The following is a 23698-nucleotide window of genomic DNA, read 5'->3' on the forward strand; positions in this document are numbered from 1 at the left end:
ACCCAGTCCACCTCACACAACCCAGGCTGGCTGCCATGAGTGGTTCATCTGAAATGAAGTAAGTGACCATTAATGCAGAGATCTTGGTAGATGATGAATGACCCCCAGGGGCAGACCTCAGGAAGCCTCCCCATAAGGGATTAGGAGAGACGAATTGAGGACCAGATGAGGACAGTCACTCACTCTTTTGGTTCCTGTGACCAGATAGCGTAGGTTTGCTGCCCCTTTGCTCCATGAATGAGACTGCCTCAGATGGCTGGCCCTGTCTCAGTCCATCCTGGTGTTCTCCAGGAGCCTCTGAAAGGTGACATGGAGATCCAGCTGGAGCTATAGCTAGAGTGTGCGGGGAGGGAAGCAGGAATAGAATACTTGCCTCAATTCACGCTGAGTTTTGGTTGCGTGTTCTTCTTGGGACGAGAGAGGATGCTCCTTGTCTCTTGTATTGTGGTTGGTTCATTCCTCCAGGCTTGTTTCCAGGATTTGAATGCATTCCGATAGCGTGCACTGTGGGCCTAATGCAGACATCTGGATGTAGATGTGGATTAAATCAAGGGGGGAGATTATCACCAGAGTCCTCTTATCACCTTGCCCTATAGATATTTCAGGGACTTCTTGACTTGGGCATTGACGACTGAAATATCCTGAAGAGATCCTTTTGGATCACCAGCCTGGATCTGCTGTTCAGGTGTTGTGGTATGTTTGAATAGGGCACTGAGGTTTGTTTCCAGCATGAAGGACAGCATTTTGGTCACAGAGCTGGACCACTATGTCTCTCTCCTCACACCAGGCTGTTCATAAAATCCAAATCACTTTTTTGGAGATCTGCTGTTCAGGTGGACACACCTGTACTTTTCACATTTCATTCCAAGTACAGAAATTAATGAAGTTTAGAGGGACCAGCGGTTGTTTACAGATTTCATTCTGAACTCTCCTTTCCCAGAGGTCACAAAAAGTCTTGCTGACTAGAGATTAGCTACCAGTCTGCCCTTTTCTTCTTATTGAGAAGATTTATGGTTACTGATAGTTTCTTCCTGTGGAGCAGATGGCAGATGATTCAAAATTGGCATATGCAAATTGGAGTTGACACATTCAGTGATAGGTATCACCTTAACCACTGCCAAGGAGACAGATGCAGTAATGAATTGGTTATTTGCAGAGGATATGGACACAGCTATCAATCACAGGAGGTTCCAAAGATGAAGCATCGACAGGGTGACATTATTGCCCCTTGATAACATGGGTAGGGTTTGGTGCTGGCACACTGAATTGTTCTGACCCACACAGGAACACCTCTGGCACATTGTCAACTGTGTAACAATGGTCTTTCTGGAGATGGATGCTGAGGTAACACTAATTGGGGAGATATCCAGGGCATTGCAGTCACTGGAAGTTGCAAGTGAAGGAGCATTTGTTGAAGAAGACCTTCCGTTTGTGCCTTGCCTTGACCTGGGGCCACTTAGGAACTGGGAGACCTTGGAACTCTTGGCTCATGTTTGACTCAAATGTCTTAATGGAATCAAAAATTTAGCGGCCATGGGCACCAAAAGGGTCAATAGAAGAACTTTTCTAAAAGATATTTTATTTTCTGTCGCATATACCTAATAAGACTATGGATATTCCCACGGTACAGAGCAATCAGGAAAAAATGAGGTCAACTTTGCTGTTCACTTGACCATCTTGAGTGCTTCACATGCACACAGAATATCTACACATATATTTATTTATTTTTAAATAAATATATGTGTAGATATTCTTTTTATATTGGTAAGCTATTGGAAGGACAGTGACACAATAATGCAGAATTGGTCAAATACATGGAGAAATGAGGTATGATGTTATAAAATAGAATTAAAAAAATGGGAATACATAAAGCACTACTATATACTAATATAGTTATACTTTGCTAAATAAACATTAGCAAAGCAAAAAAGAACACACCTCGCGGTCATATCATGAGGTTTCACCAATTGCCATATTCAATCTTTGCTGTGTTCATAGTGGTCAGGACTAGCAATGCAGGGTACTGTCTGCAATGACCACATGGAAACACATACAATCTTGACTGACACCATATAAAGACACAAAACCTCAAACAAATCTTAACATTAACTATAGTCAGTTACTAATGATACCAACTGAGTACCACTCTAAGAGTACTTCACTGCTGGCCATATCACGAAGAAACGACTTGCTTAGTAGTCGCACTGAAAGGCTCTTCCAGCTTTCAGTTCAATAAATTAGTAAATTACATCGAAAACACTAACTAGTCAATTGATTGTCTGGCATCAAGAGCTAGGAGGGTATTATTGTTTAATTATAGATATAACATTTCAAATCTTCAGGAACTCATTAAGAGGAGGAGGAGTTTATTTATCATTAGCCACTGTGTATATCATACTTTTTTACTGATTATCTTGCATAAAATGATGGGGGAGTGGCAAAACCTATTCTGGACAAAAATCGAAGGGATGGGATAAGATCCAGGAGAGAGTTGCTATAACAAAGGGACTGCTGCGGAGTTTCATTGGTCGCTGGTGGTGTCGTTGTCCGTCTTGTAGCTCTTTGCATAATGAGGGCATAGAGCATTACAACCTCAGCTACGTGACACTGGAGAATGTCATGAATTGAATGTCAACCATGGCATCCCTTATCTCTTTTTGTATCTTAGCGAATTCTCTTTCATCCATCAATGTGCCCTTACTTCTTTCTTTCTGGATAGTATCTCCAAAGTAATCCACAAGAAAAATTCGCCAATTACCTGAAGTTATCCTCCCAAATAAACCCCCATTAACACCCAACAATTGAAAATTCAGGCTACTCTTCCATTTTCCTCCCCCTCCCATCTACATCCGACACCCTAAATCTACTTTTACCACCGTACACTCTCATACACTGCTACTCCATCTAATCTCCTCCCCTGGCCTGACGGTATACACACAAGGATGTCTTCTGTAGAAACTACGGGATGGTTACATCCAACGTCAAAACCTAGGATGTACTCGCAATTGAGCAGTCTGAGACATGTACAGGTTCCAAACTGATCATATCCTAAGTTATCTTGCCTTGCTCTCCATCCTTTTGATGATGATCCTGAGAATCACTTTAGTTGTGCACAAAATCAAACTTTTTGTTCTGTGGCCTTCATATGTAGCCTTTACCTTTTTTTGGAATAGGATCTAACACTTATCTGGCAAAGTCTTCTGGCCAAATTTCTCTCTCATAAATACTATGAATTAGTTCATGAAGACTTTCCCTCCCATATTTTCCTAAACCTTTATGCAGTTCTGTGGGCAAGTTGTCTATCCCCACAGCCGTTTTCGATTTCAATTCTCTCATTGCTCTTTCTATCTGACAGGTGAGTAAGTCTGGACCTAGGTATCCTTGTCTACATTATATGCTCTATGTCTAACCTTGCTGACCTAAGTTTTTTACCATACAGTTCCTGTATATATTCCTTTCACTTCTCTTGGCTCTTTTCTGGTTTGACTAACATATATCCAGACTTATCTTTGATTGGTGGGTCGCCAGAGTCCAGGGGTGAAGCATTGGACTACTGACTGGAGTGCCCAGGTTTGATTCTTGGGTAAGCCTCGGCTCTACCCAAGCTGTGTGATTTTTTGGAAACCAGATGTTCATGGGAAAACATAATCAGCACAGGGAAAGGAACTGGCCTGCCTACCCTGATGTATGAATTTCACACTCCGTTGGGCTTAGCACTAGGTGAGCTCTAACATCACTAATTAAACCGACCTTCGAGTTGATTACCAAGTTGATGGTTTTATCTTCGATTGTCTTTTTACTTGGAGACAGAGTTTTGTCCTTCCTGTATAGTGCACCAACTTCACCATTTCTCTATAGACTTTCCATATCCTCATAGTGTAATTAGGTACCATGTTTTTGTTATGGTGCAATGTTGTTTTTTTGGCATGGGAATTCGATCCTGCAACTTCTATCAATGATTGTACAAGTCTTTTCTATGAACAGAACAAAAAAGACTGAGGCTTCCAATTTTTTTATTTCTCACTTTCAATAGAATGCATTTCAGATGAAAACTTTTTCTCATTGAACATATTCGAGCAACATTGAGCCACACATGCGCATTTTTATCTCTTATTGACCGGTTAAAATGTTTTAAAATATATGAAAGCCATTGATGAATAAATGTCCTTTAAATTAAAAAAAAAACCTTTCATGAAGGGATGATATTTAATGAGTATGAATTATTCCATTAAAGTTATTTGCAACATTTGAAACTCCAGCAAAACTAGAATGAATTAAAAATATGAATGCATTTATATATGACATTATTAGTATGGGGTCTTATAAATCCTACCGCTGGAACTTCTATTTTTTATTCTTAAAAAATTGTTGAAAAAATCTTCTCAGTTTCATGAAATGCATATCATCTCGTACATTTAATCCAATGGTGTTGCCATTTGGTAGTCTAAATATTTAACAAGATTAAAATTCTACAATATATACAATGAACAAGGTTAAAATAAATATTTTTACAGTCACTTCAATTGAAAGCATTTCGACATATGACATTTCTCTAGAAAAATGAATCTTTTTTTTTTAATGGATGAGCTATGCTTTTTTTTTAAAGTATCTCACTAATATTAGTAATGGAACACTTTCTTGTGGTCGATCATCAGCTCAAAGTGGCATGATCCCATCTGATTTTTGCGTTGAAAAACAATATTTTTGGCCCAAGCACGACACTCCACGTTGATCATCACATTTGCTGGAAACAAAACATAAAACACAAATTAAGATTCCTCCATGACAAACCTGCTAACATTAATAGGAATGCTTTCTTGCTTCAACATATTTCACATTCACTGAACTTAAAGACTCTGCATGATAAGAAAAATAAATTGCAGGCACAGTCAGAGATTTAATCAGCCAAAATAAGCTCATTTTGTAATCACAAACCCATTATGAACATTATTTGTCTCCAGTAATTCTAATGATTTACCTGATGCTGTGAAAACCTCTCTTAAAATTTTCAATCGTTCTACATGAGCTAAGCATTGCAGAGAATAAACAGACTATAAATTACAGCTGGCAGAAAAACCAATCTTGGCAATGAAAGCAGTGTTTGATTGAGTGGCATTAATACTTATTATTACATTTTACATAGGGTGTGATAGACCATTGGGTAGTGTTTTCAGCTGACTGACTGGAGGGGCCTAATGTTTAATTCCAGTTGAATTTAGGCACCCCCAGCTTCACCCAATGTATGCTTTTTTCAATGTATCACAGCTTCCTGAGAAGTCATGGATGGTACAGTGAAAGGAACATTTACAACAATCCTCTGATATGTAAAATGTCATGTACTATTGGATTGAGTAATATGGTGAGCTCTACTTTCACCATTAAAAAAACCTCCATGTTGATAATTAGTTATTACATGTTTTTTTATCGCATTGGGCTAGATTTTAGAATTCCTTCTGTAAAGTAATGGACATATTTCCCAATTTCTGAATGTCTCCTTGAAAAATTTGCACAAATTCTTTGCTGTACATACATTTCTTCTCCAGAACTTCATGATCTGTTTTTACCATACTATTTCTCAGCCTAAAATATGTATTTTATTCCAAAAAAGCTCTAAAATCATCTATGGGCCAAGGGTTCTTGAAGACTCAAGTTGATTTACTGGGAAAAATACTAACTACTAAGTATTCTTTCCTCATCAGGCATAGATAATGGTTGCCTTTATTATGGCAATATTATGACCTGAAAAATCATGCGGTCTTATGAGCCATGAAATACAGCAACTCATGGCATATTTTGGTATTCTCTTCTTCTATCAACCCTCTCACCAAACATTTTGTCTTCTGCAATACCTCTCAAAACATTATCTACACCATCAACTTCCCTAGTCATCCTTGAATTTTCCCATTTGCCAACTTCAGCTCTTATCCTTTCAATCCATCCAAATATTTTTCTTCCTCTCTATTCAACTTTTGCATCCCATTGTAACCCCTAACTACTTCAAGAGAGAAACCACTCAACATTTCTACTTTCAAAAACCCAAGTTTCTGAATCAAGAACTGACACATTTGATCTAAAAATCTCGATCAACCCTTTCATTTTGCTGCAAAACGTTTGCCTTTTCCGTATCTGTGAGTGCTACTTTCTTTCATGCAATTTTCCTCCTACTGCACATGGGACATGGTTGTGTATACTTACATTTACGACCAACAGTGGCTCATGCCAGGACAATAGTTTACGGCAAGACTTGGACCACAATTTTAATATTAGGTGGTAATGATGAGTGCCATGAGAATTCAGTATGACAGCATAATGTTATCAGTGAGAACATTGCTATTCATGGCATCTTGACTTGATCATCTAGCTATTTTTTTTGGTTATTATGGCATGGGTCAATGTATGTAAATGTGTAAGTGTACCTCTTCATACCTGTTGCCTATTTCTATGCACCTTCCTGACGATTTCATTGGATAACAGTGCTGTTTAACAATGCAATGAGTAGGATTTAGTGATCCTTCCTAGTATAATCGTCATAGTGAAAAATGGAAACTTCTCTGAGAAGATTAGAATGGTCGGGAGCCCAAAAACAAAAGAACTACCAGTGTCTAATTGTTTAAATCATTAAGCAAAGATAAGCCAAACTAGCTGTTGTTATTGCTCTCCCTAAAATCAATGCACTGTTATCCCCAAATAAAACATGTATGTATGCATTAGGTAGAGGGATGTGTATGTCTCTTATGCCCAAACAAAGAAGACTGCTCTGGATCCTATAGTTATGGGTTTGCATATGTAAATAAAATCTCCACTAATACATTAGTGCTTCTATGGTGTTCAGGAATTCATGGAAAAATGAAACTGGATTTCAATCTGAATACATAAATACTTTTGTATTTTAAGTATTAGATAATTTTCCTTTTGTTTGTCTATGGCATGCCTTATATCTGAAAAATTGATAGTTGAGAAAATAACTATGATTGTTATAAGGTCTGGATGGCATAATCATGATGTATGGACCGATTGATACTTCACGTGCAAACTTTTATTTCTTCCATTGTGCTCACTGGGTAAATAGTTCATAAATATTTTAGAAGTAGACTGAAATAAATACAAAGTTTAAATTTTAAAATTCTCAAAATGGAATAAAATCTCATCAAGTAACAAGAGCGCCTTTTTTGTGCTGCTATATCTGTGTGGAAAAATTTTGGAAATTCTGAATGTTTAGAAAGATGCTTTAATTGCCAATGTTAGTCAGGGGTGACATAGTTAATTTGCTAGTTACAGAGCAACCTATGAATTTGCATGCTGATGAGACATTTCATCAACAATGATAATTTTTAAACGATTGAAATGTGGGTGTGGAGAAGAATGGAGAAGGTGAAATGGACCGAGAAGAAAACACATGAGGAAGTACTTGGTATGGTGGGCGAAGAGAGGGGTTTGTTGGGAGAAATCCTATGGAGGCAGGAAAAGTGGACGAAGGGGGTGTTGACCGGCAGTGGGATGTTGAAGACTGTGATAGAGGGTAGAATGTTGGGCAAAAGAGGAAAGGGAAGGAACAGGATAGGGATGTTGGACGGGATGAAGGGAGGAAGAAAGTACTCGGAGCTGAAGAGGGACCTGATGTAGAGTAGGATGTTGTGTTTTGCTAAGGGCCACAAATTATTTAATTAGTAATTACGTCCATCCAAAAACCTACCTTAACCGGTAGATTACCTAATAATAATAATAAGGGGGCATAATCATTCCCTCTCTGGTGTTTCTGGTGAACTCGGGTATATGTCCATGCGACTTAGTCTGGCCTGCTCTGTTCATGCATATACGTGGTGGGACTCACAAATTGTTTTATTTATTCATGATATCTGCAGCAGTGTGTCTTCAGGCATGTATCAATGGAACTGTTTTTCCTAAGCGATTCGATCATATGACTCGTACGCCATTTCTTGGTATGAGTTCTTGTCTTCCATATCTGTCAAAATGCCAAATCCTCTCCCTAGTCTCCCCTTGCTTAAATCTTCTTTTCTATTACTATCTAATACTATTAAATATCTAATACTAATAAAGTACTCAGAGATGAAGAGGGACCTGATACAGAGTAGGTTGCTGGATTGTGTTTTGTTTTGTTAGGAGTCACAAAATATTAATTTGGTAGCTGTGTCCATCCAAAAGCCTAAACCGGTAGATTACCTTATAATAATAAATAATAATAATGAACGACAGTATGGAAGTGTGTGACAGTGGTACAATTTTAAAAATAACCCTCCGTAATTTATAGCCAGAAAAGGAAGAAGATTGGCTCCAATCAAATGACAATAATCCTTTAGTTCAAACATTGAATTGTAAATATTATTCCATCTGTGAGAGGCTAAGATGAGTGCTAACAATGAAACATTCTCTCCAAATAATATTTGTATCTCTTAATTAATTAAGTTCAAGGAAACTCAAAGAAACTAATTATGACATTTGGTTGAATATCCAGAAAAATCTTACAGACTTGAACTTTGTACAGTGACTAACATGAAATTCAGGCACACTACTACAGAGATCAACATTCATTACATGTTACTGCAATAATATTAGAATTTTGTCAACATGAAGGCAATATGTTAACCCATAGTGGTCACCCAGGGTCCAAAAGACCCCTGGCCAAGTTTGCACTTCATAGCTTGGAAGTTACACTCCAAAATAAAACTTGTGCTGTCATCTGTAGTTGATAATAAACACTTTTAAAGGTTTATACTGTTTACAAGCCTTGGAATCGCACCAGGTGACATGTTCAAAATGATTTTTATCCCCTTGTGATCACATTGTCACAAAATCCTTTCAGAATGCATGTGATGATTTTGATATATGCATTTCTCATCTAGAATTGTTTTTGATAAGTGAGTTTTACAAAGAGAATAGCATGAATTTTGTTATTGAAATATTTATAAAAAATGAAAATAAAAAGGAATGAATATTAAGATAACCACAATGCAGTGCTCATCATGCCTGCGCCCAAAACCACTGCATGTATGCCAAAAACACTGCATTGAACTTATGTGGCGAATGCAGTGGTTCTGACTGATTATGGGGCTCTAATTCTAATCTATAAATTTTGCATTATGTTCGTTAGGCTATTTTTCACATAAATTTAATATTTTGGAAAGGACAAAATTATATATTTGTCTAATTTGCCTCCATAATAATCCCACTATTATTTTCATGATTTCAATTTAAATTCACCTCTTCAACTTTAAGAATGAATATATAACTTTCTTTCAGTATTGACATTTTAACTCATATAATTTTAAAAGGTAGTATCTTGGAAGTAAGCCCCTAAATTTTATTGTTAAAAAAATGAAATTTGATAATAAAAGTGGGTTTTTACATGTAAATGTGTAATATTAAAAAAATGGGCATAGTTGCACAATGATATCATAGAAAGTACATATAATCTTATAATTAATTAAATTTTCAAGGCTTTATTTAAAGTCATAAAGAAATGACAGCTGTATTTCCTCATGGGGCCCTCGTGTGATCATTATGTTATGGCTGAGTTGTGTGACCACAATGGGTTTAATATCAATTTTCACGGGCTGATATGACATCTTTGAAGTCCACATATATCTGACACCTATGCAATGCTAATTTTTCTCAACACTGAAATCAAAATGCCAACATGTTGACGTGCCATCAACATCTTTTTGACACCGATGCTTACCATCAAAATTCAAATATTGTACAGGATGTCTCCAAACATTAAACCCTCATACCTTCCTCATTACAAACTATGAATGCTGAAAACTTACGTTTAGGCTTTTCAAAATGCACTGCAATGAGCGGACTCAAATAGCCCGGGGTGTTCATGTATGGATAGTAGTAACCTGGGAAGCCTCTACTTGGAATATAAGATATGGGTCCTATGTTATCCTTATCAGCTGGTCCTTCACCGTCGCAAGACACCCAAACAGAGTTTATCTGAAGTAAAATTTTTAAGCATTAGTGAGTATACAGAGTAAGAGAGTGATGTAGACAATGAATTCATGAAACTAATAGGAACATAATGCTTTTTTATAAAAAGGGACCATTTGGTTTTATAATTGCCAGGGAAATTATGTCTAATGCTTTTGGGAGAATTTGTAAACTCCTGAAGACAAAAAAGAGGGAAGAAAGAACAGGAAATTTAAAATGTGTAATACAATTTACACAGAGACCTCCAACATAATGATTTTCGTGCATATAATAGACCAAAAATCACTGATGCAAAAGGGATTTAAATACTTGCACACTCATTTTGAATGGAAATTTCAATAAATATGAAATATTATTTTAAGTACTAAGTATGAGCCTACTTATGCATTGGAAGTTGGATTGCAAGACATTTTCATAATATGATAACTTGAAAAAAAAAATATTAAAGTTGTATTTCATGAGGAGTACGCCAGCTTGTTAAGGTAGAAACAAGGCAAAAACAAATATTTGAAATCTGGAGATATATAAAATATTTGGGTTGAAGAAAAGTATATGACAGTATGCAGATTTCAGAAGGTTTAAAATAGCTTACTGTTTTGGGATCATTTGTAACAGAAACATTGATGGCTTCTTTTAAGCTCTCGGGCATCTTTGCTGGTAGGTTTGAAAGGTCATCATAGTATTCAGGAACCCATTGGAATATCTGAAAAGATGTAATAAATAATTATTGAAGAAATTCAGTTGGCTAAATTCAAGAATTTCTGGTAGAATGGGTTTAATTGGCCCTAATATGAAAGCAAAAATATAAAAATCTGTTCAATCCAATCCATTGAAATCATATTCTTCTGACTGAAATTCATTTAGATTTCCATTAGAATTATAGGGGCATCAAAAAATTTTTTTATCTAATAGCTTGGATGGTAGAATGCGATGGATATTATAAAATGGAAAAACATATTTGTATTAATTAAATTAATATTTAATTAGAATTGGGAAAATTAAATGACATTTTTTTGGCTGAAATATATTTAGATTTAGCAATGTATAAGCATTAAAATTTAATAGCCTAGTAGCATGGATTAAAGAGAATTTGGTAAATTTGGAAAAACGAGGAATATGTTGAATTTAATTAAAAAATGGAAAACATTATTTATTCCTATTATTTTATCAGTTTGCAATTATTGGAGAATTATTTAAATTGCATCAGGTTGCAATCATTAGAGAATTACTCAATTAAAAAAAAACTGTGGCATATTAATGAATAATCATAAATAATAATATGACAGTTGGTGATTAAATAAGATATATTTCCAATGCTCTCTTTCACCATTTCATAGACATGTCTTTTCACTGCATAATTACATCGAGGAATTATTATTGTTTCCACAAATTCTTCTGTGTTAGGACTATTGTCACTGACATTCAATTATCTTCAGTGATACCAAGTATAAATATAGCAATGATCAGAAAACCTCAAGTAAATTATATTACTCTTACTCAACACTCTGGTAGCCATGCTTCTCCAGGTAGGACAATTTTTAACTGGCAAAATGCAGAAAATAGACAATAATATACACTCTAAATTTTCTTGAACATCAGTTGTTCTATCATGAGTAATAGACACAATGTACTCCCGAAAACTTTATTGTACATTGATACAGCAGAACCTTGCATAACAAGCATCTTGTATAAGAAGTACCTAATTCATATAATGAGCACAAATATTTTTTTTAAATGACTTGCTAAGCAAGTGATGTTTTGCATAGCAAAGTGACCAGGAGAGGGGAAGTCCCAGATTTTGCGACTGCTGTATCAGCATGTGTATTGGGTCTCTTCTGGAAAAAGATACCCAAAATGAACCTATATATCAATACAGGAGAGTGCTAGCAGTGATTTGAAGATTAAAGCACTGCTTATTTACCATTCAGACACTTCACAAGCCTTCAGGGAGTGTCCTGAAAGTCCTGAAGACTAAATTTGATTTGTTTTCTGCTAATTGAATTCACATTCCAGCTTGGTTAATTCACGATAGGAAAAAAGAAGTCAATTCATAATCCTTAACAATACACTAAACCTTATACATATACAATAGTTTTCGGCATAAAACGCATTATTGTATTTTAGACATATTTACATGGGTAAAATTGTTGTTCTTTTAGTTTCACTTTACCAGTAAGATTCAGGAATGAATTAAGTTTTCATTAAATGAAGTTCCACCGTATCACCATATTCCCTCATCCCCACTCCCTTCAACTTTTCATTCTTACATATTTTGTCAAACTAAAAAATCCCGAATTTTTCAATCACCTAGCAAATCTCCAACAGAAGGTATTTCTGTCTTTAATGAGTGCTACTTTCAACTTGTTGTTGAATCCCTATATTTTTACTGTTACAGTTGCATACCAACCCATTGAAGGTTCAGAATTTTTCAGCAATTTGGATGATGCCAAGGTGGATTTTGATTCTTGTTGCATTTGGAGCATGTTGTTGATCAATGTTTCCCATTACATTGCCAAGTGTATATTTAGAGGAACAGTTTTCCTCTAGAGACACTCCCAGCAAGACCAGAAAAATATTCTGTCGCAACATACTTCATGTTGCAACCAAAAGTCAATTTGGTATATCATATGAATACACACTAAACTAATTCCTTCTCTTAAGAATTTACAAAATATTATGATAGGTATTTTTTCAACTTGATGCATTGTCTACAGATTAAGTTACTCGAGCAATGTATGATTACTATTAGGATTAATGTCATTCACAGATGATCTCTCTGCCCTACAAATTTCTCAAAACAAACACCATAGAAGGAAAATTCTGATACTAGTATGCATGATAATTAGCAAATGTATTATATGATGATTATATATATAACATTCTCCCTTCACAGACCAGCAAATTCTTGTATTAAAAAATTCAGTTGTTCATTTTTTCTAATATTTAAACAGACTAAGAGCTTAAATCAGTTGGCCAAATATGTTTTTTATCTGTTGATTGAATTCAAATAATTCCTCTTTTTTTCTCCTCTTGTATGAGTTCATGTAGGGTTTCCATTAGAAAGTATCAACCACATTCAACCAACCCTTCTTCTAGAATAAAATAAATAACTAGTTGTAAACCAGTAAATGTTTTCTGTAACTTTTCTTTACACAATTCCCATTGCATTTAAGGATTTTTTTAAGTGTCATCCAAGGAGTAAATAACTGATTTTATGCTTTCTTTTGAGTTCTGATTATTTTGATTCTACAAATTCTCTCATCACTTAGGTAAATAATTACCAATGAAACACTTCTGAAATAAGTTGTGCAAATCTAATAAAGAGAGATCAATAAAACAAACCTTGTTCAACTTGATAAAAATACACGGGGATGAATTATTGTATCCATATCCCATCTCACTCGTACACGGTTCCCAGTCTGTCATTTCAACAGCACAAACATTTCCAGGTTTGGGTGGGTTGTCATAGGAGCAGGTCTGCACATTATTTCCATTTCCTGGGAGTTTCTCAGGGTGTTTATATACTGGAATAATAATGTGGTGCATATGTTTTGATATCCATCCAAATCGACAACATAATCCACAGACACTTGCAGTTCAACGTCTAACAGAACGCAAACTGTAGAAAAAAAAACATCCCTTACGAAGGGGTAAGAGAGTAAGTAGGTAGGTTACTCACCATCAAAGAATTCATCAAGCTCACTAGTCCAACTTAAAGTATTATTTTTACTCCGTGCCATAAAGCGAATGAGAGAACTGTCAGGTCGGTACTTTGTTGACATAGGACGATATCCTAAACCTGAAATAATAGAGTGAGATTCAAAATGTAACCCCTACTGCAATTGCATTAATGATGCCATGGTTTAAGATGTGAAACCTTTCGTTTCTATTAGCCTCATTATTGAGCATCCATTTCTACAAAAAAGTCATTCATACCACACAACGTGGTTTTAACAAAACATCATGCACCACTGAGGTAAGTTAGGTTCACAACATTCAGTTCATCATTTGCAAATTGTGCTTGGAATTGTCAGTCATTCAATCACATGATACCAATCTAAGGTTCAAAGCATATCATCAAACTTCTTTTTAGGTGCTAGATCAGTTTATGCTGACCAAAGGCCAATGATCTTGTGAGGCCTGGTTCAAAACAACATACTGTAGTTTCAAATCAACTTCACTGATACCAGTGGCAAGCAAAGCAATGTGGGATAGTTGAACAAAAATATCTGATCAGTTTCCCAACACTTTGGAGAAAACTCAGGGAAGAGAGCAGTTAATTTAATTTGGAAAAATAAGAATATAGGGAATCAAGTATCTCAAGTTGACAATCTCATTAAGGACCTTCAAACATCTTCAATACACTGTTTCAAACTATGAAACATGTGAGACATATGTACTTGCTTGGCTATTTCTAATAATTGAATTTCATGTTTCCTCATGATGTACCTTCTTTGATGGCATATAGATGCACAAAGTATATAGTATAAGACACCCCTCTTTTCAGTAGGGCACAGACAAGAAAAAAGTTTCAGCAGTCTAAAAAAACAGGGGTAATTTACTAGTGTAATTCTTTAAAAACAAATAATTCCACTCAGTAAGTAGAGTACATGCTGTTTTGTTATGATTTAATACGATCAAATTTGTTCAATGCTTCACTTCCACCTCTTTCAACATCACAGAATTAAGCAACATGATATTCATGTTACATAAATGCAATGAGATTAATATTAACAATGCCAACTACAATGCTCTTCAATTTAGAATTAAATTTTATGCATTAGAAATTATAATGATCTAAATATAATCAAGTCAACGTAGGTAGTACTCACCATCTAGGGTAAACCAACATTCTGTATTAAATGAAAACCCATGGAGTTCAAACCTTCACATATAACATGCAGGTGATTTTCTTAACCATAATTTTGGAATAAAAAGGTGTGTTTTATATGCCATCAAATACAGTATATCTCCCATGAGGGTCAAATTCCAAACAACTGGGAAGGAGACTAAGATATTTTCATGAATTTGCAGGTTTTTCAAACTGCTCTGTGCAAATCCTCATTTAATTTCCTCCATGATGTGTCCTAAATTTTGTAGTAGACTTTACTTTTGCTAGGAAAATTCTGAAATTTTACAAATACTTTTTTTTCAAAAATCATTTCCTTGTACAATGGTGCCCAGAGGCAAAACCACATCATTCAACAACCTAAGTGCATCATATGTAAGGGAAAGTGCACATGATACACCTTGCAATGCCAATTTATGATGGTGCGCATAAACTGCAAATGGATTAATCTTCCTCATGAGCTCATACCCTTAATGTTCGATGCTCAATCATTAAAAACACTGATCTCACAACTTCAGAATGTTGAAATGACAACATGAGGACCATATTGCACCTGTGGTGACCCATTTGGTTGGATTAAAGCTCACCTGACATTGAAGTCAATACCTGCAGGTTCAAAGTGCAACATTCACTTTATTCAAGTTCACAACTCTCTTATTAAAATATGCAATTATGCATGTGAACTTAAAATGGTATTTCCTCTTCTCTAAAGGAAAATGCATCACGAGATTTTTAAGAAGAAAAAAATCACTCATAATTATGAGCATTTCAGTTTGAATAGAAAAACTCATGTTGAACCACTTCCTTTCTTAGGAAATCCTTTAACTTGGGTCAGTCTTCAGGTCATAGCTTGAGGAGTGGAGTCAAATTTCTATCCATATTAGTCATATCTCCGATTAGTATAATTTCCCTTGTCAAATATGGCATTGACAAAAATATTTAATCAGGTGTGACTATGGCTGATTCCAATTATTCTGTTTTCAAATTTCCACAACAAAATCTGCTGTTTCCCCAGGGAGTACATTTTTTCCACAGCCATCATGTGCAATGCATTTTTTAATTGCATTTTGAACTTCATCCGACTGTGAAAGTCAAAAACTTCAAATCTCATAACGCATGGTATGATATGAATTTCAAAATATTGGGCCTTCCTCTGACATAAGGGGGTTAGAGTAGAGTGGAAAGCAATTAAATTGATTATTATGGTCTTCGAATAAAAAATCAACCCAGAAGCTACTCCTTTTTTTAAAAAAAATATGGTCAAAAATCACCTGTCTTTTATGCTAATATTCAAACTCCATGGGTTTGCGTTCAATACTAAATATTACTTTTACTTCAGATGGTTATGACTACCTATTCTGACTCCATTATATTTATTTATATATAATATTTATTATTCAATTGAAGAATGTCATGGCTGGATTTGCTATCATTAAACTCATTGCTTTACCATAATGTGAATATCATCTTGCATGCTTTGATGCGATATGTTGAAAGAGGTGCGAGACAGACTTTGAACAAACTTGACCATATTTTATCACAAATGACACAACAAAACATTCTGTGCTCTTTCTTCTCACCAAGTGGAATAATTTGTTTTTTTTTTAAATTACCCATTTCAGTTAACTGCACCTTCACACAAAGTATTTATACATTTTTTCTCATGTGTACCCCTTTGAAATTAGGTAGCACTTTATATGTCAATGGATCTTATATGCTATCAATTACCTTAATAATTGCTTCAAAAATTTTGAAAGAATTGAATATATATTTTTATTTAGGGAAACACTGAATTATCAAAGCAATTTGTAACAAACAAGCACAAAATAAATTATCAGATAATATTGTTTACTGCTCATTACGTTTTATATGTCAAATAGGTACAAAGGTACATTTAGCAATTCACATCTAACTTCTTCATCAAGAGGTTGATCTACCATTGATACAATGCATTAACTTGATGTTTTTTTACCTCCAGCACAAGGAAAGCTTAGCTATGTATTGTTACGAATTATTTCATCTAGTTATCGCTTACCTATACATTATATTTAGGTATCCTTTTTTCATCAAATCTAAGTTTTTGGAATGAATAACTACTTGTGACCAGTGAAGCATTACATATTTTGAAAAGATATAAAATAAATATTCACCTGTAATGTAATGACCATCTAATATCTGTTAATTGAAATAACTCCTTACCTGGACTTGTTCCAATTAGTGATTCTTGTAATAAATATTTTGGTTGATTCTCCTCCAGTGTTTGCAAGAGACCCTTCATCATTGCAGAAAACATTGCAGCCAAGCAGGAATAAAATATAAGATAAAATAGAAGAACTCGTCCTGCAATGAAAAAAATTTTCTTCCTAGGAAAATCTTTGACTGAAGCTTAGAAACTGTAAGTTTCATTTAAACTAAAAATAAAAACTTTAAGAATAACAACAAAGTTACGCTAACAAAAAAGTGTGCCATTCATAACTTATGGGCAAGAATAATAGAGCCAAAATGCCTTATTCTTCTGGTTTTATAATTGACATATCTATAAACAGCCATTGGAAATTACACCAATTAACTTTCCATAATGGTAACAGAGACCAAGTCAAGCAATAAAAGTACCAGTATCACTCTTTATTGACATATGGCTTGAAGATGATTTCACTGTAGTGCTTGTTTGATGGCTGTTTTTCATATACGTAAAGAGCTTAAAGTGATTCTTAATCAGTACACAGACACTCCCTGCATTTTTTCAGGACAAACTAGGGTGAAATTTGGAAGGGCTTATTTCTTTTTCCAGCTGAAATGCAAAACCTAAGAGATTTGTGACCAAAAGGAAACCCGGCGATATTAGCCTAGTTTTAACGACAGGCGCCCAGGTGTCACACAGCTCAACGCCTCATTCCGATGGACAGCGTGTTCCATTTGATGCGCTCTTAACACAACTCTTAGTAGTAGTAGTAGTAGTAGTAGTAGTAGTATTTAGAAGAGGCGACCGACTGCTGAGGTCATTTGCGCCATAGGGGATGGACAGGAAAGGGTGAAGGGTGGAGAGAAACCCGGCGTCGGCATTAGCCTACTCTAAACGAAAGGCGCCAAGGGGTCCGTAGCTCAACATCGGACGGCGAACTCACTCTTAAGTGCCCTCCACAAAGAACCTCAAATAGGGATAGAGATACCACTGAAAAATATTCGACACCGCCAGGATTCGAACCCGGGCCCTCGGGTTGGGAAGCCAGTACGATTGCCACCGCACAATCTCAATATCCTTCACACAACACTCCAAATTAAGAGTTTGGGATATCACTGAAAAATTGTTCCACCGCTGGCATTCGAACTTCCCGGCCGTCTTTGGGTGGGAAGTCAATAAACTAACCACCGCACCAATCCGATCCATTTACTCAGCATATCTGACATAAATTCCCACATCCTTTCAAATGATTCTTTAGATTAACACAATTATTTTCCTTATGTTCTATGCTATTCCCGTTTCCTGAGGAGGTACGTGATCCATTTCAAAGTGTTCGGCACTCAAGGGTAAACAAATACTGGGAGTGCAGAAACCGCAGTTGCTCTTTGGTTTACACCGAATTTTAAATATTTTTTAAATCCCGAGGTATCGTTGATTGCGACGTAGATTACCCTCGGACAACTCAAATCCGTTGCGAATAATCGGGAAACAGCAGAAGTGAATACGTGTGGGATTGTTTTTCTTTGACCGCGAAAGTCGTTTCAGGTTTTACCCCTTTTTTAGACGACCCCGTTTGCAACTATCAGCGCGAAGAACAAGATTTTTTTTAAGGTCACCGTTGATTACAAACCTTGGAAAATGAGAGTTGAATTGTTGCATTTTGATAAAACCAGCTGATTTCGAAGGTCCCTTTTTTGTTTCTAGTCTTGGCAAATATAATGTCGAAGTAGCATTGCAGAAATACAGTTAGCATCTAAAAGTGGATTAATTACATAGTCTTCCACCACGGCTGTCTTTCCTAGTCGCTAAGGTGCGATGTGGAGCAGACTCGACTACTAAAATGAAAATTTGTTATCACAAAAAATTAAACTTGAAAGTTCAAGGACATGAGAAGAGTATCAAGAAATGTTTTCACTGACCGGAAATGTGATAGAAATTTTTTACTGTAAATTATTTTTGCCTCTCGATTATAAAATCATCTCATAATATTTATGAACCGATGTACTTAGTATTTTTCTTCGTTTGCAGAGTTATTCAAAGAATTATGCGGTGGAAAAATTATTTTAATAGATGCGTAGAGTATTTTATGGACCTTGCACGTTTTCGTGGACCGATGCGACTCCCTTTCATATTTCAGGATCCCACAACATCGCAACAATTCACGTCAGATATTCAATGTATCAGGGTCGGACAATTCAAATGACGGGCTTTAACATGATTCATCATAATCACCTCTTGTCAATATTCTAGATTTGATTTGGCTCCGCTGACCAATCATCTCTGCTTTCGGCTAACCTCTTCCTTCGTACATGTTTATTTTCTTTGACATCTGTCATTGCTTGTTTCGTGGATTTATTGATGATTGTCTAAAGCGGGCTAATTCTTTGGAGCATGGGTTGAATATTTAAACAGATGAATACAACCCTTTCGTTAGACCGTAAGGGATCTTCTTGCGTGGGTTTTTACAAGTTGGATCAATGCCACGCTCTCCCTAGATTTTCCCACAAACCTCATTCTTTGCTTAGACTTTCCTTACATTATTGTTCTCTATCTTCACTGTCATTTAGTTTGAGTATGTATGTATATTTGCGTAATTATGTATGTGTATGCATAGATGTATTTATGTATTTACATGTGTGTATGTATGTGCGTGTGTATACACACAAAAAATGTGCTAAATGAATTTTTGTCTGTCTATATGTATTAATGTGTACATATGAATGTAACTATAAGTTTAATGCCTAATATAATATGTATACGACCAAGGGTTAAATGGAAGAAGGGACCATTAGGTCTCAATTTCGCCCAAATAAAGACCTCTATCTAAGATAAGGTGGGGTAATTCAGGATTACACGAGATCGAAGTTATCTTTATTGACTCTATTTTAAAAACCAAAAATAAATTTATGGAGAAGGTAACTTGAGATACAGAAGGGGAAGATAAAAATAATGCGGAAATCGAATAAGCTTCTACTATGGCGCACTGGTCAGGGACACATTTCTCAATCGCATGCCATCGACCGTATGCGGTGGTAAAATTAGAATTTATGAGTCCTACAAGGAAGATGACATCGTAAAATCTAACCTCTAAGTATGCGAAGTGGGATTCAAACCCAATTCCATTTTATTAATAGGTTTAAGTTTTACCCAACCGAGTCCCAATTTTTAGAGTCGAGTATCGTGATGCACGGTGTGCTAATTTACTTTTCACGGAGAAGGACTCCTTCCGGCGAAAACTAATTAGTGTGAAACTGTCGGACAGAACGCGACTGCCTTGGCTCCTCCAAGTCCAGCTGACCGATCCTAATCAAGTCCGACGTAGGCATATTATCCCTCTTGTGGTTCGCCTTTGGACAATGACAAAGAAACCTGCCACACCACTGGCCGGTCGGCTCATTGCGTGCATTAATTCCTAGTCTATTGAGGAAAAAGAGATTTCCTCACCGCGTTGCATTTGGTCGCCTCCGACAAGAAAAACAATGGTTCTCTCAATAATATGTGGCATTTCGGAAGCCATTTCTGAACAAATCAAGCTTCAAGAGTTTTAACAATACCGGTTGCATTCCACTATGAGATAGTCTAACCTTTGTGGGTTCGAGACCTAACTTTGGGATTGGACTTCGTATATATTTCGGCAGGAAAAATAAATAAAATTATCCCCTTTTATTTGGACAACCAATAGGCTAAACATTCATTAGAAGGTCCACCGTCAGTTCATTCATTTTTCCCCACAGTGTATTAACGGAAAAATACTATTAACTTCCTTGTAATGGTCACAGGGCAAAAAAATATTTTGGGACACAAATATCTCGGATAACAAGGATTAAAATTACACGTACATTATACACTTAACTGGTTTGTTATATACTAATGCCATTAAATAAATGTGAAATCTAAAGTACTGAAAACATTATTCAAATGTTTTGAGCGTTTTCAGTGAAAGGCAAATGAGAGTAATCCGGTCAGTCTATGCAACAATATACTGAAGAGATTGTGTTATGAGGCGAAAGCCACGATAATTTAACAATTGCTCACAAAAATAATAATTTTTTAAAGTTAATTATTTATCTTGAGCTTTCCCCCACACATACTGGAAATGTCTCGTTTAGGATACATGTCCTTTAATTAAATAATAACCCTGGCCAACCAAAAGCTTGGAGTTAGAGATGAGTAGGCAGAGCTTTCCTCGCACCATGCAAAGAATGGTAATGCGAGGAGTAAGCATTCGAGGCATATGAAATGTGAGGAAAGGCAAACGAAGAGGGGAAAGAAGAAAGTTATATGCTTGCTATAAGAGGAGAGCAATATCATATTTTTTCCAACATCGTCAACTTTTCGGTAACTATTTTTCTTTTAAGCTCTTAAACTCCCTTGGAACACGAAATCCTAGACACGTACGGCGTAGAGACTTTTCGTCTGTATCTTTCTCGCACGAGGAAACAATTTTACTGCCAAAAAAATCCATGATAGCACTCAACTTTGAGGGATATCACCATACGACCTAGTCCCGCTAATGGTAAGTCCAATTTGATGTCACATGGTATTTTTTCCCGCATTGCCAAATTTCCTGAACTATTCCGCGGTTATCATCAAGAATATACGATATCATACTCATAAAAGTGCGAGTAGACTATCAAAAACGGTTAGCAATACTGAAAAAATAGCAGCGAAGACCAAAATATTTTTTCGGTCAATACTGATGCCATTGCCTATTGTCTTTTACCCTCAGAACGTGGAAATTTTTCTTACTAGAAGATGATGGATTGTAAAATGATTTATCGGCGTAGTTGTCCAAAAAATAACCCGGTATATTCACTAATTTCTCTTGTCGGAATACTATATATACAGAGCCCAATTCCAAGCCAGGCCCCGAACCCAAGACAGATTCGAATTATCCAAGACAGCACTCGTAACATGTAAAGTGCAACCGATATCCACAGCATTCACTTCCATCATCCCAAGTGTGTCAATCAATCATGAGGGCATGAATTTTTCTATGATGGTTCCCCTCGGATTGTTCTCCTGGCGGTTAATCGAATCATTCCGCGCGATGATTAAAGAACACTGGAACGACGATACTGAGCACACACTACTCACCCCACAAGTAAGGCGTCCTCCCGAGTATACTCCCAGTCTTCGGGTTATAGATGGCCCTCTGGAGTCTTATGCACAGCGGCTCCTCATCTGGCTTCACGAAATATTTCTCTGCGAAGTCGACCTCGTCGTGCGCCATCCTGGGAGATTCCAACGCCCGACTAAAAAGACTACTTGGGCCGAGAGCGAACAGTATACACCGGAGGATCCTCGAAGGATTTTGCGAATCGACGACCCACACACGTATGATGTTAACAACCGCTCGAGATCGCAAGAATGAGAATGACGGCAAACTTGAGGAAGTCTATGAAGTTGGATGTTCCTGTCCTTCCACCAACGCGGATCGCGGAGAACTATTCAAACGCCTGCTGCCGTACCGAGAGCTTCTAACCCTCCCGTCATCACGTCTGAGGTGTACTTAGTGGACTGACGGGAGAATTTTGGGGGGAGGTGAGGGACTGTGGGATTTGGGGAGAGGGAGAAGGAGAAGACAGTAGAACGGAGATAATGAGGGGACGGTATTGGTCGCGGCCAGGTAGGGGAAAGAGATGGTTGCACCTTTGCAATGGGACAAGTCTCGGCCGACGCGAAGGTTGACGGGGCGATGGGAATCCTCGTCAACCGTTTGGGGTTTAAAGAAGTGTTGATTAGATTTCGCTCCGGGCTCAAGGGAAATGAGGGGGCGGGGCGGGGGAGAGGTTGGAGGAGGATAATAATAAGTGACGCCGAGCTAGAAGTCACACCGACGCGTTGGGGAGTGTTAGGCACGAAGTATCCTTGCTGACCACTGTCGCAAGTTATATCCGGAGATATCTTAGGCAATCATGGGTAAATAACAGCTGTGGATTTTCCGGGATTGCAGATAGCCAATTAAGAGTTACAAATAAATTGATTAGTTCGGTTTGCAAATGTTTTTACTTTACCTTATCTCTTGGCTTGGTTCATATAAAATTCGAATAATGCTATGCGATTAATGCTAAACAAATTGATTAAATTTTTAATTCAGAAACAAAATGCTGCTGGAGCAAGTATTATACTTTGGCGAAACGTATCGATGTCTCATGTGCTTCATTTGACAACCTCATGTGGTTGTAAAGTAAAGTATATGCATACGGATTCAGACTGACACTGTGCATGTATTCTAGTATCCTACACAATGTTACTTTGACACCTGGCTCTGAATAAAATTTTATAAGAAAAATACAATTCATTTCTTGCTGCAATTTTGTTAATATTCAGTGAGTGGTCGTACTGATATTTGCACACTAATTTCTTCAGATGCGTTATCTTTTCATCCAGATTTAGTTTATGAAATTACGGTCACGGCTTTGTCATAAATACCTGTCAGTCACAGGATACATAGTTTAGGTAATTGGATTTTAAGGTGCTTCGACTGCTGCGGTTACATCGCGATCGATATCTATCTATCGATATTTTATCTATCTATTATCTTTTATCTATATCATCAGATAGTCGATAAATCAATACATGTTGTCAATGTTCGAGTTGGGATTCAAATCCGCCAGTATCGAGGCTCCTAAGAAGAGCATTACTCAAAAGTATTTTTACAAAGTTGGTCTTGAAAACATTTCACTTGAGGGCGTGGCCAACAGCCCATCCGTGAC

General features: G+C 36.5%; 1 protein-coding gene across 1 annotated transcript; it reads right to left on the bottom strand.

Moving 5' to 3' along the window:
• Positions 1-4113: 4113 nt before the first annotated feature.
• LOC139691394 (sodium/potassium-transporting ATPase subunit beta-2-like) lies at positions 4114-22477 on the bottom strand. Its single transcript, XM_071589190.1, has 7 exons — positions 22077-22477; positions 16997-17137; positions 13628-13747; positions 13291-13472; positions 10541-10651; positions 9786-9954; positions 4114-4744 (listed from the first exon to the last, which is right to left on the bottom strand). Exons 1-7 carry the CDS (start codon positions 22210-22212, stop codon positions 4620-4622), a joined length of 984 nt encoding a protein of 327 aa, XP_071445291.1. The 5' UTR covers positions 22213-22477; the 3' UTR covers positions 4114-4619.
• Between the last annotated feature and the right edge of the window lie 1221 nt (positions 22478-23698).

Source organism: Hetaerina americana, unplaced genomic scaffold, assembly GCF_022747635.1.
Source record: "Hetaerina americana unplaced genomic scaffold, ioHetAmer1.1.p SCAF_339, whole genome shotgun sequence".
Taxonomy (NCBI): Eukaryota; Metazoa; Arthropoda; class Insecta; order Odonata; family Calopterygidae; genus Hetaerina; species Hetaerina americana.